Source organism: Hyperoodon ampullatus (assembly GCF_949752795.1).
Source record: "Hyperoodon ampullatus genome assembly, chromosome: 1".
Taxonomy (NCBI): Eukaryota; Metazoa; Chordata; class Mammalia; order Artiodactyla; family Ziphiidae; genus Hyperoodon; species Hyperoodon ampullatus.
In genome coordinates, this window is record NC_136914.1 from 43,180,821 (window position 1) to 43,195,060 (window position 14,240).

The window sequence follows — 14,240 nt, forward strand, 5'->3', positions numbered from 1 at the left end:
CAGATTACACAGTAGCAGACATTCATTTATTCAAACTTGTTACAGGAAAGTTTCAAGTTAACATAAGCTTGCCTTTTTAAATTTCCAAACTTGATTTCTGTTAGAATGATGTGAATGAATCATGTATTTACTTGCATTCTTAAAATATAATGATAGTAAACTTTCTCTTAGTAATTAAGAATTGTCATTATTAGATTATCAATTATTGTAGTACATTGTAATATTTAATAATCCTCTCGGGGCTCATTGTTGTGGCTATTTGATTTTAGTTAAGTTACTCTGCCTGCTATCTCTTAACCTGGTTTAGAGCATTAGCCCCTTAACCCATCTCTCTTTTTCCACTCTTGTGATTCCTCCATCCCCCAATCAAGGAGATTTTCTAAAAGGTCAAATCAGGAAGTTTCCTTGGTTCTCAAGATAAAAATCTCAAGATAAAATCTTGATTTGTTTGTCTTGTCAGTATCATCTGACTTTACTCTCTTCTCTGCTTTCTAGACCACACCCACAGTGGTTCTCTTTAAGTTATTCAAAATCATTAAGCTCTTTCCCAAACTAGAGGCCTTTGTATATGTCACTTGCTATCACTAGTGTGTTCTCCCAGATCTCTGCCAGGTTAATTCCTGATTAACCTTCAGTCTCAACATATAAATAATCACTTCCTTAGGCCTTCTCTGGCATTCTCTTCTCCCCATCCTCCTTCACTAATTTAAATTTGGGTTTTTCTCATATTATCCTTATTGTACGTAATTATGATAAATACTTGTGTGAGTGCCTTTAGACTATAAATTCCATGATAATAGAGACTTTATCTTTGTTCACCACTGTTTACCCCTAAAACTAGCACAGTGTTGAATAACCGTTTCTTCAAATCTGTGATGCCATCAATTACAAGGTACACTCTGAATTTGGAGATGTTAAAATATGGCCAATAGCATTAGCAGAACGTCACTTATTTTAAGATGTTCTCACTTCAGAGATGTAAAATGTGAAAAAAAATGTATGTCATTGAATCAACACAATATGGTATAATAAGCATCCTTTCATGAAAATTATAAAAAAAAGCCAATTCCCCATTACCTGAGACCATAGACATTTCTTAATCTCTTTGTTTGTGGTAGTCTTCATTTATTAAAAATATGTCTTCTCAAAATTACTTTTTTGGTTAGCTGGGCAGGTAGTGAATCAGATGAATAAGAAGCTGCAGACAGGTTTTACAGAACCAGAAGTGTTACAGATATTCTGTGATACCTGTGAAGCTGTTGCAAGGTTGCATCAGTGTAAGACTCCAATAATTCACCGGGATCTGAAGGTATGAACTTTAGTCTACTTATGGATTAATGCCTTTTAAACTTTGGAGTTAAAAATGTTCTTGGACTGTCTTCATATAAACCAGTGTTTATTACTAGCACTGAGATTGGTCTCTCTGTCCCCAGCTACATTTCCTGAGGCCATATAAAGACTGACTATAGAATTGAAATTGTGCTTTTCATGACCCTGAGGGTTGCTAGCACGATCGTAGAGGTGGATTTTGTGCTCCCTACTTTGCTTCTGTTTTACAGAGCAGGCTTCTTTAAAAGGTTTCATATGAACAAAAATATGAACATCACTGACACAGGTTGGATATCCCTCCACACTATTCTTCCCAGTTCAGCACTCCTCCTATTTCTTATAATTCATTTTAAGCATCAGGGTGTTTTCCAGAGATATTGGAGGTGACCATAAATGGGTCCCTTTACTCATTTATTTATAATTTACTGTAGTTTTAGATAATTTACTATAATTTGGTGATGATTGTCACTCTAAGGTCACTTTGTCTGACATTTTCATGGAATCTGACCTCTTGTATATGGTACCCACTTGTTAAATTGGAAAAAGTGCCCAAAGGGGATTGAACATTCCTGGTATCATATTGCTTGAGCTATCATTACACATATTGTTTAGAAGCATAGGTGTCCTCTTTGATACCTACAAACACTAAGATTACAAAAATTCCTCTTCCTGAAATGCTTTATGCCCAGATATCCCGTGGCTAATCTTTCCCCCACTTCAAATCTGCTCAGATTCACTTTCTCAGTGAGTCCTGTCCTTGCACCACCTTATTTATAATTACAACCTAACCTTTCCATACTCTACTTGTTCTGCCTTTTATTATCACTTGTCACTTTCTCAGATACTATAAAATTTGCTTATGTATTATGTCTATTGGTTATTTTCTGTCCTCTCCCACTACACTGTAAGCTTCCTGTGGGCAGGGATTTTCCTCTTTTGTACTGATGTGTCCAAGCATTTAGAACAGTGCCTGGCACATAGCAGGGTCTCAATAAATATTTAATGAATGAATGAATCCCAATTCTGACTTATTATACAAAATTTATGAAAAGTGATAATAAAATGCTCTTAAGATACAAGAGAATAGAAGATGTCACTTAGAATATAGGTTGTTAACCATGAAAGCATCATCTAGGGAAACCTGTGCTGAAAGGATACAAGTCAAGACAAGATTGAAATACTTGACTACAGACATCTGTCCCTTAATTTCAATAAGCAGTATAGTTCATTTCAGTTCTCTTGAATATGCAGCTTTTACATTTTCCCCAATAATTCGGTCTGATTTTTTTGTACTGTTATAGCTCATTAACTTTTTAAATGTAAAGTTGATGTTTTCAGCTGAGCCTTCTCGATTTTAAAACAAAAAAGACATCGAACTGCATAATTTTATATAGACCATATTTCATATACTTAGTTCTTTTTACATGTGTAAATTTATGCAATCCTGTGTTTGTTTTAAGTAAGTTTCTTTTTTTTAAAGTAGATTTCTTGTATAAATATTTTGTGCAAATATTGAGTATTTTAAAAAGTAGAGTAAAATGAAATATAGAAGAAAAATTGTAAAGAAACTGTAATGTGAGTATTTTGGTAGAGTGGAGAGAAATTGAATTACTCATTTAAAACTGTATCATAAAAATAAAAAATATTGTGTAAAAATGTTAATAATAGTATCATTTATTGCATGCTTACCTTATTTCAGTCACTGTTCTAAGCCCTTTACATGTTTTAATTCTTTCAGTTTTTAAAACAATCCCCTGTAATAGATATTATTATTTTCCCCATTTTATAGATAAGGAGACTAAAGCACAAGAGTGGTTAAGCAAGTTGTCCAAGGGTACATATGCTAATAAGTAGCAGAGCTGGGCTGTGAACCCACATTCTCCTGTTGTAGAAACCGTGCGCATAATTTTATTTAAGTTACTACGACTCTGATCTCTAAGTTAAGGCATAAAGTCAAATCTGTGTTTTTCAGTGTAGTATTTTAGATAAAAATGGAAGTAGGAGTCAATCAGAGGTAGAATTGTAATGATTTTTGTTACCTTTCTATAGGTAAGCTAAGTGTCAGAAAAGGAGAAAAATGGAGGTATAGAATAGACTCTGACTGCTACTAGTTCTTCTCTTCCGTAGAAGCAGTTTTTGAGAGGACTTAGGGTTCCTTGGCCCTTGCAAAAATCATCCTGGGATGGGAGAAGCACTTCTCTGTTCTTAGTGAGAGAAGCAGTAGATAAAGTAAAGTATATTTTTGTTCTGAATCATTTGTCCTTTCTCACAATTTGAGGTATCCTCTCTCTCTCTCTCTCTCTCTCTCTCTCTCTCTCTCTCTCTCTCTCCCCCCCCCCCCCATATATATCAGTGTTTGTGTAAAAACATTGTTATAAAAATATAATTTTCACCTTGAAAATACTATTAATTGCTTTTCTTTTCTGAAGGTGGAAAATATTTTGTTGAATGATGGTGGAAACTATGTACTTTGTGACTTTGGCAGTGCCACAAATAAATTTCTTAATCCTCAGAAAGATGGAGTTAATATAGTAGAAGAAGAAATTAAAAAGTAAGTGTTATCTTTATTGTGCTTTGTCTCATGGGAATTTTAGTTAACTTGAGTCTGTGACCAGCTTTGCTAATACAAATTTTAGGTGTTCCATTAATAGATTTCTTTAAGATATTTCTGTGCCATAGACATTGATTAGTTTATGTCTCATCTAGTTCAATAGGAAATACATTTTACAATGGAAACAAAATTTTCATCTGCATTGTAAACAAATTTATCAAGAAATTTGTTAAGTAAGCTATAGTAATTAGTGGAATCATTAAAGGGAGTTTGAAGTTATTGCTGAATTCAGTTAAACATCTTTGTTTTTATCGATACTGAGGATTTATGCTTGTTAGGAAAAAATTAAATTATTTGAAAACATTAAACTTTTACTTCATATTTAATGTTAAGAAGATTGACCTAGTAATGCATTGAAAACTGTGTGGAAAACTTGTTACTTTATAATATTGTATTGGAAAACTTTCTGGTAGAAATGTAACTCGTATCTGCCTTACGTTTTCTTAATCTTGTACTTTCCATGGTTGCTAGAGTACTATTATAAGGACCTTTCCCTGACTTTTCTGTTTTCTAGTTTTAGAAAATAGTACTGCTTGTAAATCTTAGGTTATCTTAATAAAATGATACAGAATGCAGAAAGATCTGTCAGAATAGAAATTTCTAAGTAGCTGCCTTTTTTAAGTAGCTTTTCTTCACTTCCTTACAAATTCTCAATTGTTTAAGGCTGCCTAGGAGCTTTCGTTTGAACTGCAACATATATTTTGAGATAGCTCAAGTAGAGCTGATCTTACTCTGGACCATTTGTATAAAACTATGGTTTTCTAGACTTACATATTTCTACTCAGGAAACAGCCTATGATGATTATGTTAGATTCCATAAAAAACTGCTTAGTAAACATATAAATGTCCTGAAGAAACAGAACAATGAATTATTGAATTAGCTTCTTGTGGATATATGTATATACATATAATTTAAAAAGGTTGGGTTGTGATGTATAATGACAGCTGCAGAATTCTGCTCAAGCATCTTTGACTTGCTGGAAGTTTCATTTCTTGCTGTTAAGATCTGAAGTATAGTTAAGATTCAGCAGAATTGTACACTAGTGATGAATGTAATAAGCTCATGGGTTCTTGTGCTTTGTGGCTCAGTTGAGGAGTTAATGATCTAACCATTTATTCAGTTAACAGGTAATTATTCAGGGCCTACAATGTAGTGGACACTGTTGTTGGTGCTACAGTATAGCAGTGAATAAAAAAAAAAAAGTCCCGTCCTCATGTAGTTTATATTCTGGTTTCTTAGATCACCTCCGTAGTAGTATCATCAGAATGTATCACCCAGTCAGGGTAATTTGGAAAAAGTAAGATGGTAGAATATTGAGCTTTAAGATACTTCATGTAAAATAAAACATATAAACACTGAAAATGAATCTTAAATTTATCATAATATAGGAATTCCTTTGATATTCTAATAATTTCTGCACTATTGAGTACTACTTTATTCTGTTCATAATGGATTTGGAGTTTTTATACTGGTAAATATTTATTCACAGTATCTTAATTCCAAATTGCTTATTCTGGCAGTCAGTTTTAGAACTGTACTTAATTAGTGTAATTAATAATAGTTAATTATGGCAATGAGATTACTTTTAAAACAACAATTATAAAAACAAACCTAAAGGAGATTTACTACCATGTGCAAGGAATTATGTTAGAGTCCATAGAAACAAGCTGCTTAATAAACATAGAAATTAATTTTTTGAGAGGGTGGAAGCTTTACTTTTAAATTAATAGACAAAAATATTTTGATAAGGACATTTTCATAGTCAAATCGTATTATTTCATATAAGAAATTCAAGGAAAACTACGTTTCCCATACGTCACTTTTATGTAAAATTTTTCTATTAAAAATTGTTTTTATCATTATAGATGCAATTGCACTTGTTGAATAAAAATGTGTATAGATGCTTTGTATTGTTTAATCCTTGATGGACTTTTAATGAGCTTTTAAAATAGTATTATTTCTTTATAATGTTATCGAACCTAAAAGTTTTTCGTAGTATTTTATGTAGAAACAATGTAGTATCTGTCTTTTTTTTTATATCTCCACTCCATTTTACTTATTTACTGCCAGGTATACAACTCTGTCATACAGAGCCCCTGAAATGATCAACCTTTATGGAGGGAAACCTATCACCACCAAGGCTGATATCTGGGTAAGGCCAAGAAAGGCTGACATTTTCACTAACCAAATTAACAAAATCTGATTATTTTCCCCCTGTCCTCCGCAAGGTATTTCCTAATAAGTAGCAGAGAGTGGTGGACAGTAAAGCTTCTTCTTCAGAAGAAAAATATTAGCACATATTATCTTCTTGATCCTGAGATGGAAAGCTTAGGTATAAAAAGGCAAATAAAGGATTTCCATATAATGTAACTTTTTACCACAGTATTTTTTAGAATTTAAATTATATATGATTGTTAACATTTTTTTTTGATTTGGGTGCAATTTTGGTTGATCACAGTATGGAAAAGCTAGACATAATTCTTACGTAATATTGTTGATAATTTTCTGGAGTACTTTAGGATCTTTTTAGTGGAAACTAACATGAGTAGAACTTTTTAAAAATTATAAACATATCATTGACTAACCTGTATATATTGAGGTTCTTTATCATTTAGCATCTATATCTGGATTGAATTATTGAGATATATCATGTTTCTATAGAGTTGAACTTTATGTTAGAGTGCCCACACTTCTTTAGAACTTATTTCAGAAGTAAAATATGATTGGGCTATATTTAATAAACTAGCAGGAAACTCTATTTTAGATGTGAACTCATTTAAATTTAACAGGTATTTAGCCATATCTACCACTAGTGGCTATGTTAGGGATGGAGGAAAAATACTCCTTTGGAAGTAGTTCTAGAATTTCCAAGAAAAGTCATATTTATTTTGTTTTAAAACATAATGTTTAGAAAGTAGTCGAGTGTAACGTGTGAACCCAAATGAGTATCTTCTTGGTGCCCCTCTCCTGGCCTTCTCTTATAGGGGTTGGGATACTAAATATTCTTGCAAGATAATAAAAAAAAGAGTATCTATGATTGGTTTTCCTTTGTCTACATAATATACACTCTCTCACCGATGGTTCTTAAATCTCGTGGTAGTTGAATTTTTAACCATATACATAATTTAATCAAACCATGAATAGGTTCGATTTAGGTAATTTGATACTGCTTACAGATCACCAGCTTGTGTGACTCAAATTCCGTTGCTCTTCTCAGCATTAACATTTGACTCATTAAATGGTTTATAGTAAATGGCTTGCAGTATAATGTAGAAAGCAAATTCAGCTGGATCTTAATTTATAAAATGAAAGTATTAATTAGAGGAGGTGATTGTGGAAGTCTTTTCTGGCCTAATTTTGTGACTGATGTTGAAATCCACATTACCTAAAAGCGTATTTCAACAGCAGAGGAGACAACAGACATTATAGCTTGACTGCTGTTTTGAAATCATCAAGGGTTGATTTAAAAAAAAAAAAGTCTCTAAGAACGCGATTGCAACCCAATATCTTAACAAAAAGGAGGGAATCTTTTTTTGTTGTTTTCATTTTTCACCAGGCTTCGAATGCATGCCAGGCAGCATACTAAATTGTCAGTGATAAGTTTAAAATTTATACCATTTACAGATTAGTATATGGGACAGTATTTCTATAATGGATAACTTGGTATAGCTGTGGGATGACAAATAGATACTCAAAGATAAAAAAGAAGCCAGAAAAGTAATCAGAAAACAGAATCTGTGTCTATATGCTTGACAGAGTTTTAATTTCCATGATGCCATTTTAATGCTTGTCTTAGCTCAGATGAAATGCTACAACATTTTAGGTGTGAATTCAAGAATATCCAGAAAAAAAATATTGCTGATTCAGAGGGTTATGATATTGAGGTTAAAGTATTCATTTAGCATATATATTTTGGAAAAAAAAATTTTTGTTTTGAAGTTTTCATTGTAGGTTATTTTTATCCTGAGAACTAGGATGCTGATTTTATTGACCAGTAGGAAATTCAGTGACAGATGCTTCATGTTACCTTTTAATGAGGAAAATTAAAGATGGTGATACTCAGCCTTCAAAATAAGGTCATTCGTTCCCTCCTATTTCTTCAACAGTTCTCATTGTATCAAATGGATAGAGGGAAATGCCTTTGGTGTGAAAAAAAATTAGGACACCTCACTGTGCTCACACTCTGTAAAGCCAAGAGTATTTTAGATTTATGTTTTTTAAGTACACTGGCATTGCTATCTAAAATTGTTATCTGGGAACTCCCACAACAAAAGATACATTACTAAAGGTTTGATTGACAAGATAAAACTGGCTAAAATGCAGATCTTGTTTGCCTAACTATCATTTGGGCAGAAGAAATGTGTAATTTAATGCAGATATTACACCATTAATAATATATTTTTTAGTGCTTTTAAGGAAGGCTTACGCTCAATCTGTTGCATAAAAGCTGAAAATATCTTCCTTATAGAAAAAAAGCATTGTAAATTTTTTAAAAGCCACATTGAACTGGTTATTTCTATTCAGAATCTTAATACTTTTGTTAGTCATATGGTAAATAATCTAGTAATGTTTTTGAACTAATATATTGAAATTTCTAGAGTATTTAAACTTTTTTCATTGGAAGACTGTTATAGTATTGAAAATAATGTGTTGTAAGTTAATATTGTTGAACTCAGAAAGGTATTTCTGTATATTGTGATCTTCATAGTAGTTATAAAGCTAGTGTATTTGTTAAATGGGTTTGCTAAGTTGCTGTGTGGAGAAAATCCAACAAAGGAAAGCTGATTTGCTAATTTTTAGATAGGCCAAATTTCAGTTATTGCTGATGTAATTGTATAGTTACTACTGGATAATTTTATATAATCAATTTAGAATTAGAATCACCCCTTACACTGATAAGGCTTATAGGTGACACTTCCTATGATAGCATAATGATTTCTTGAGCAGAAAATCACATTTTATTACTGTGTCTCAGGTTTGAGCTGTTGGCATTGTAGCTAAAAATTTCCTGTGCTACTTTTCCAGATGCAATTTGTGTTTTAGGGTGTTTTGTCTTCATTGTCAGCAAGTAGATTTATTGGTGCTATGATGTCTTGACTCCATGCAAGTGAAGCAGACAGAGCCCTTCCTTTTTGAATTTTATATAGATTACCCAGGTACAAATATGACTAGTGTAATATAGAATTAAAACTGTAGGATTATATATAGAAGTAGAGAACTAATTTTTATATTATGTGCTCAGTGAATAATATATTATGAAATAATGATGTGCTCAATGAAATCAGTGAAAATCAGGGAATAATCAGTATTGATGGTTGTCTGCTAAGTTTAACTGTGCTGGTTAACTCGTACTTGGAATTTTAAAATAGATATTATAATGAATTTTAAAAAAATTCTGCTCGGAGGAGCCTTGTGCTTACATCGTTGGTTGTTATATGCTAGTTATGTACTAAATATATATTTTCCTTGTGAAAGAAAGAAAAGTGTAATTTTTCTCCCGAAGGGAACCAGCCACTTATAATTTTAGTTATATCATTCATGATCTAGAGTTCCATGATAACATTAATTCAGCCAGGTAGCCACAGATGTGATAGAAAAATGTGGTAATGATACAGTTAAATGCCTTTTTAAAAATTAAGTACATTAATTTGTTTAAGTTGTAATTTGTGAAAAGATTGATCCAGTATAGAAACATTAGGCTTTTATTTTTTTAAATAACATATTTAGTTTTTGGTTTGTGGCTACTTTTTTTTTGTCTTGTGGTTAAGTTGATACTTGAGCTCTGATGATATTCATGCTTCTTTGTTTTACAGGCCCTGGGATGTTTGCTGTATAAACTTTGTTTCTTCACTCTTCCTTTTGGTGAGAGTCAGGTTGCTATCTGTGATGGCAGCTTCACCATCCCAGACAATTCCCGTTACTCTCATAACATACATTGTTTAATAAGTAAGTACTTGGAAAATTTATTTAAAAAATTGTAAGATAACAGTACTTAGGGCCTGCTGTTTCCATTCCTTTACCTAAACCTAGTCTTTTAATTTCATGTATTATAATTTTATGAAACTATAGTCAAGAAATAAATTTAAAAAGATGTTTATAAGACTTCTATAGGAATGAAAGCAGATTAATTAATGATTAGTACATGGATATTTTTAAGCCTTAGATAAGGTTTTATAGAACATAGAGATTATGTAATTAAGGAAACTGGAATTTCTGGAAAAACTTACAGCGTAACATTTAATTATTCAGTCTTTGAACTTTTGAAATCCAAATATCCAGACCTGTTGCTTCTTTAGATCACAGTATTGCGAATCTTAAATAGTAGTTTATTTGGCCACTATTTTTAATATTCCTTATTGATTATAAAATTAGAAAGCAACCTAAGTGTATGTCAGAAGGAGTAATCCTGTGGGCCTTTGATTCCAAAAGAATACCTCAGTTTTCATTACAGCCTCTTTTAAGATTTTTTTCTTCCTTTTTGACAGGTACTGTAATTTAATATTTTATATATGCACCTGGTACAATTTCTTAAAAAGATGATTTGGGGGAGGAGGAGTATCATCAGATATAAAATATGGTAGGAAGCTGCAGTATTTAAACAGCACTGCTCTGCACTGTTTCAATTAAAGTGTTTCTAGCATTTCTACTCTGTTTTTTCCATTTTAAACATCCTCTGTCATAGCCTCCAGCCACTGAGATCAGTGCAGTAGAAAAGAGGGTCAATGTAAATATATTTGAGGTTTTGTATAATAAAGATAGCAGTTCAACTCAGTGGGGAAAAACATGGAAATACAAAACTTTATTATCCACTTCAACTCAGTGGGGAAAAACAGATGGAAATACAAAACTTTATTATCCACTTCAACTCAGTGGGGAAAAACAGATGGAAATACAAAACTTTATTATCCACTTGTGGATGAAAAATCAGACTGGATCTCTACTTCAAACATTATGCTAAAATTTCAGATAAATTAAAGACTTAAATATAAAAAATAAAACATAAATGTACTTGAAGAAAATAGGTCTGAATTTATTTATAACACTGGAGTAGGTAATGTGTAAACTAGGCTTTTAATCTCAGTAAATAGAAAAGATGAATCCATTGACATATAAATTTAAACCATTAAAAGTTCCCCCAAACCATGAACCCAAATATAAAGTCAAATGATAAACTGGAAAAAAAATTTATTACCCACTTGACAATTGGCTAACGTTTGTAATTTATGTTACACATTTGACAATTGGCTAACTCATGTAACTCAAAAAGAAAAGGGCAAACACTCCAGAAGAAAAATAATCAAAAGAAAATGGAGGATAGGGAGGGTGGGAGGGAGGGAGACGCAAGAGGGAAGAGATATGGGAACATATGTATATGTATAACTGATTCACTTTGTTATAAAGCAGAAACTAACACACCATTGTAAAGCAATTATACTCCAATAAAGTTGTAAAAAAAAAAAAAAAAAAGAACCTTACATTCTAGAGCAAGGGTCAGCAAACTTTTTCTGTAGAAGGCCAGACAGTAAATAGCTAAGCTTGCAGACCATAGAGTCTCTTTTACAATGACTCAACTCTGCTGTTTTACTGAAAGCAGTCACAGACAATATGTAAATGAATGAGTGTGGCCATGTTCCAATGAAACTTTAATTACAAGAACAGGCAGCAGGAAGGGTGTAGGGTCTAGTAGGCCATCAAAAGGACCATGGCTTTAATTATGTGAAGGGGGGCCACTGAGCTCTTTGGGTAGAAGAGTAACATTATTTTTATGAAAACAAGAGTGAGATGGATTTGTCTTGCACCAGGATGGTAGCAGTGATGGGGGCAAGATGTTGTCTAATTCTGATTATATTTACAAGATATAGTCATCATGATTTGCTAGCGGATTGGCTGGGAGGGTGAAAGAGGAAGAGAGGCAAGGATGACTCCAAGGTTTATGACCTGAGTGAGCAGAAGAATGGAGGCGCCTTTACCGTGATTGGGAAATACATGTGGGATGAGTCAGTTTTGGAAGGAAAATCAGTTTAGTTTTGGACATATTAAGCTCAAGGTGACCATTATATACTAAGGTGGAGATATTAAACAGACTATCAGATATATGCCTCTAGAGTTCAGGAAAGAAGTTGTGGTTGATATAAATTTAGGTCTTAATTTAGATAGTATTTAAAACCATGAGACAGGAAGAGGTCACCTTAAGTGCACGTATATAAACAAAAGAAGTTTAAAATACAAACCCTGAGTTACTCCAATATTGGGAGGAACCAACAAAGGACACTCAGAAGTAGCAGAAAGAGAGGAAGAAAACCTATAGAAAGTGGTATCCCCAAAACTAAGTGAAACCAGGCTTTAAGAACAACTACTTCAAATACTAACAGTAGGTCAAGTAAAACGAGGACTGAAGGCTGACCACTGGATCAACAACAGAGAAGTCATCAGTGACTCTTAAAAACTGTTTCAATGAAGTGCTGGGGACCAAAGTCTAAGTGGAATGAGTTCAAAAGAGAATATAAAGTTCAGAGTCGAGTCAGTAAGTATGCACAACTCTTTCCTGTAGGAGGATGTGGTGCCAAAGGAGTTTGTTTGTTTAGATGGGAGATTTTATAGCATGTTTGTTTGCTGATAGGAACTTACTGTATTCCAAAATGACTAACTATATAGTTACACTATGGATTAAAATCACAGCCCTGAACTATCACACAATGTTATCCTGAGAAAGATAAAAAGAAAAAAGAAAATGGAGCCTAAAAGGATATCTAGCTTTACTTTTCAAACTTACTTAAAGCATGATCTTTTTGTTTCTTTAATGTGGATTTGCTCATACACGTTGGAAATTAGAGAATTATGTCAGTTGAACACAAAAATTACATTGCTTCACGTGGAATGCTTTTCCTAGGCGAGGGGAGGCAGGGCAGTGGTGGGGGAGCTGGCGTTATAACTTGTAGGGGAAGGAAGTCGCCCTGAGCTTGGCTGCTGCACTGCCAGCTTGTAGACTTTCCACTCCAACTGGAGAACATTAATATGAATGCTTGTACCTGAGGTTTTCTTCTCAGAGAGGTCTACCTCTCAGCTTTTGTGTGACTCTCTACCAACGGATGGCCTCCTGACTAGCACCCACGCTGGCTCGGAACTGCACTTTTATCTTATTGGTTGAGAACCTCCTAGTCTTATTTTGACGTGTTTTTATGTCCTCGTGGCAGCCTTCAGCCAAATTAAGCTACCTGCCTGGTCAGCCCAAGTTACCTTCCCAGATATCAATTAATGTTTTTGTCAGTGTTCTGGTGACAGAGCTGTATAGTTTTTTTTTTCAGTGGTTTGTCCCAGCTCTCTTTTCCTCATTAGCCCTGTTATTTTTAGCCTGCCATTTGGCAGAATGTGAATTTTTTTTAGAGAGCAAACATACTTTAGAGTATATTTGAATAAACTTCATACCCATAAGCTGCTCTGTCTTATCCAGTTGCTTTCTTCCTTCATTGTCCAAAAATTAGGGCATCAAAAGCATGGAATGCTCAAAAAATAGATTGAGGAATTTACTTTGGCAGTTGAGTGTTCTGGCTAATTGAAGTTTAACCTTTTATTGAAGCCCTTGTTGTAAATCATTGTATCTGTGGCACTGTTTTGTTGTTAAGTATAATGCTTTAATCACAACTGGACTGAGGATTTTATTGAGGATCTTGCAGTGTCTTAGCAACTCAGTATTCTCATTGGACAAACTATGAGAGGCTGGACAGTATATACATACCCTGATTCATGATTTAATTTGCTTATAGTGATGAGATCTTATTATTATTTTTTTGATAGTTACAACAAGAAATTTCTGGTTTATTTGCACAGCTATAAATGAGAGATTTTCAACATTTGATTCAGAATGCAACACAATGTAGATTCTAAGAGATCCAGTCGTTTCCAATCTTCCCTCTTGCCACAGCCAGTTTATATCTCAGGTTTATAAGTCCGGCTTAAACTTCAGACACAGGCTCCAGTACACTAACTCTGCAACCTAGGATTAGGTTCTCATTTGAGTAGACTGATAAATCACATACCAGCTACAGCTCCTACAGCCTGTAGGCATGGGATGGGATTCTGTTTCACATGTGAGACTTCTTTCTATTTGAGATCTTATTTTCTTGTGTTAGGTTTGTTTGTTTTCCTTCTCTATGTATGTGCATATGGGTATGTGTGTTTGTGTATAGTAGGAAGGTAGAAAAGCTAAACACTGCAGATAATTTTAGGATCCAATTGGACTCTAATTCATTGATGCTTTACTGGGCATCATATGCTTGCTTTATTTTTCAATAAATGTAC

The 14,240-nt window shown here is 33.3% G+C and overlaps 1 protein-coding gene across 2 annotated transcripts in view; it reads left to right on the plus strand.

The window, feature by feature from the left end:
* The window catches only part of BMP2K (BMP2 inducible kinase), a gene marked incomplete at both ends in the record, with an annotated part of 122,413 nt that overhangs the window by 63,157 nt on the left and 45,016 nt on the right, over window positions 1-14,240 (plus strand). For both annotated transcript variants that reach the window (XM_079706192.1, XM_079706193.1), the window contains 4 exons: window positions 1,167-1,309; window positions 3,759-3,880; window positions 6,012-6,093; window positions 9,755-9,887. In XM_079706192.1, coding sequence (XP_079562318.1) covers window positions 1,167-1,309; window positions 3,759-3,880; window positions 6,012-6,093; window positions 9,755-9,887 — 480 coding nt within the window. The remainder of the gene's footprint in view (window positions 1-1,166; window positions 1,310-3,758; window positions 3,881-6,011; window positions 6,094-9,754; window positions 9,888-14,240) is intronic.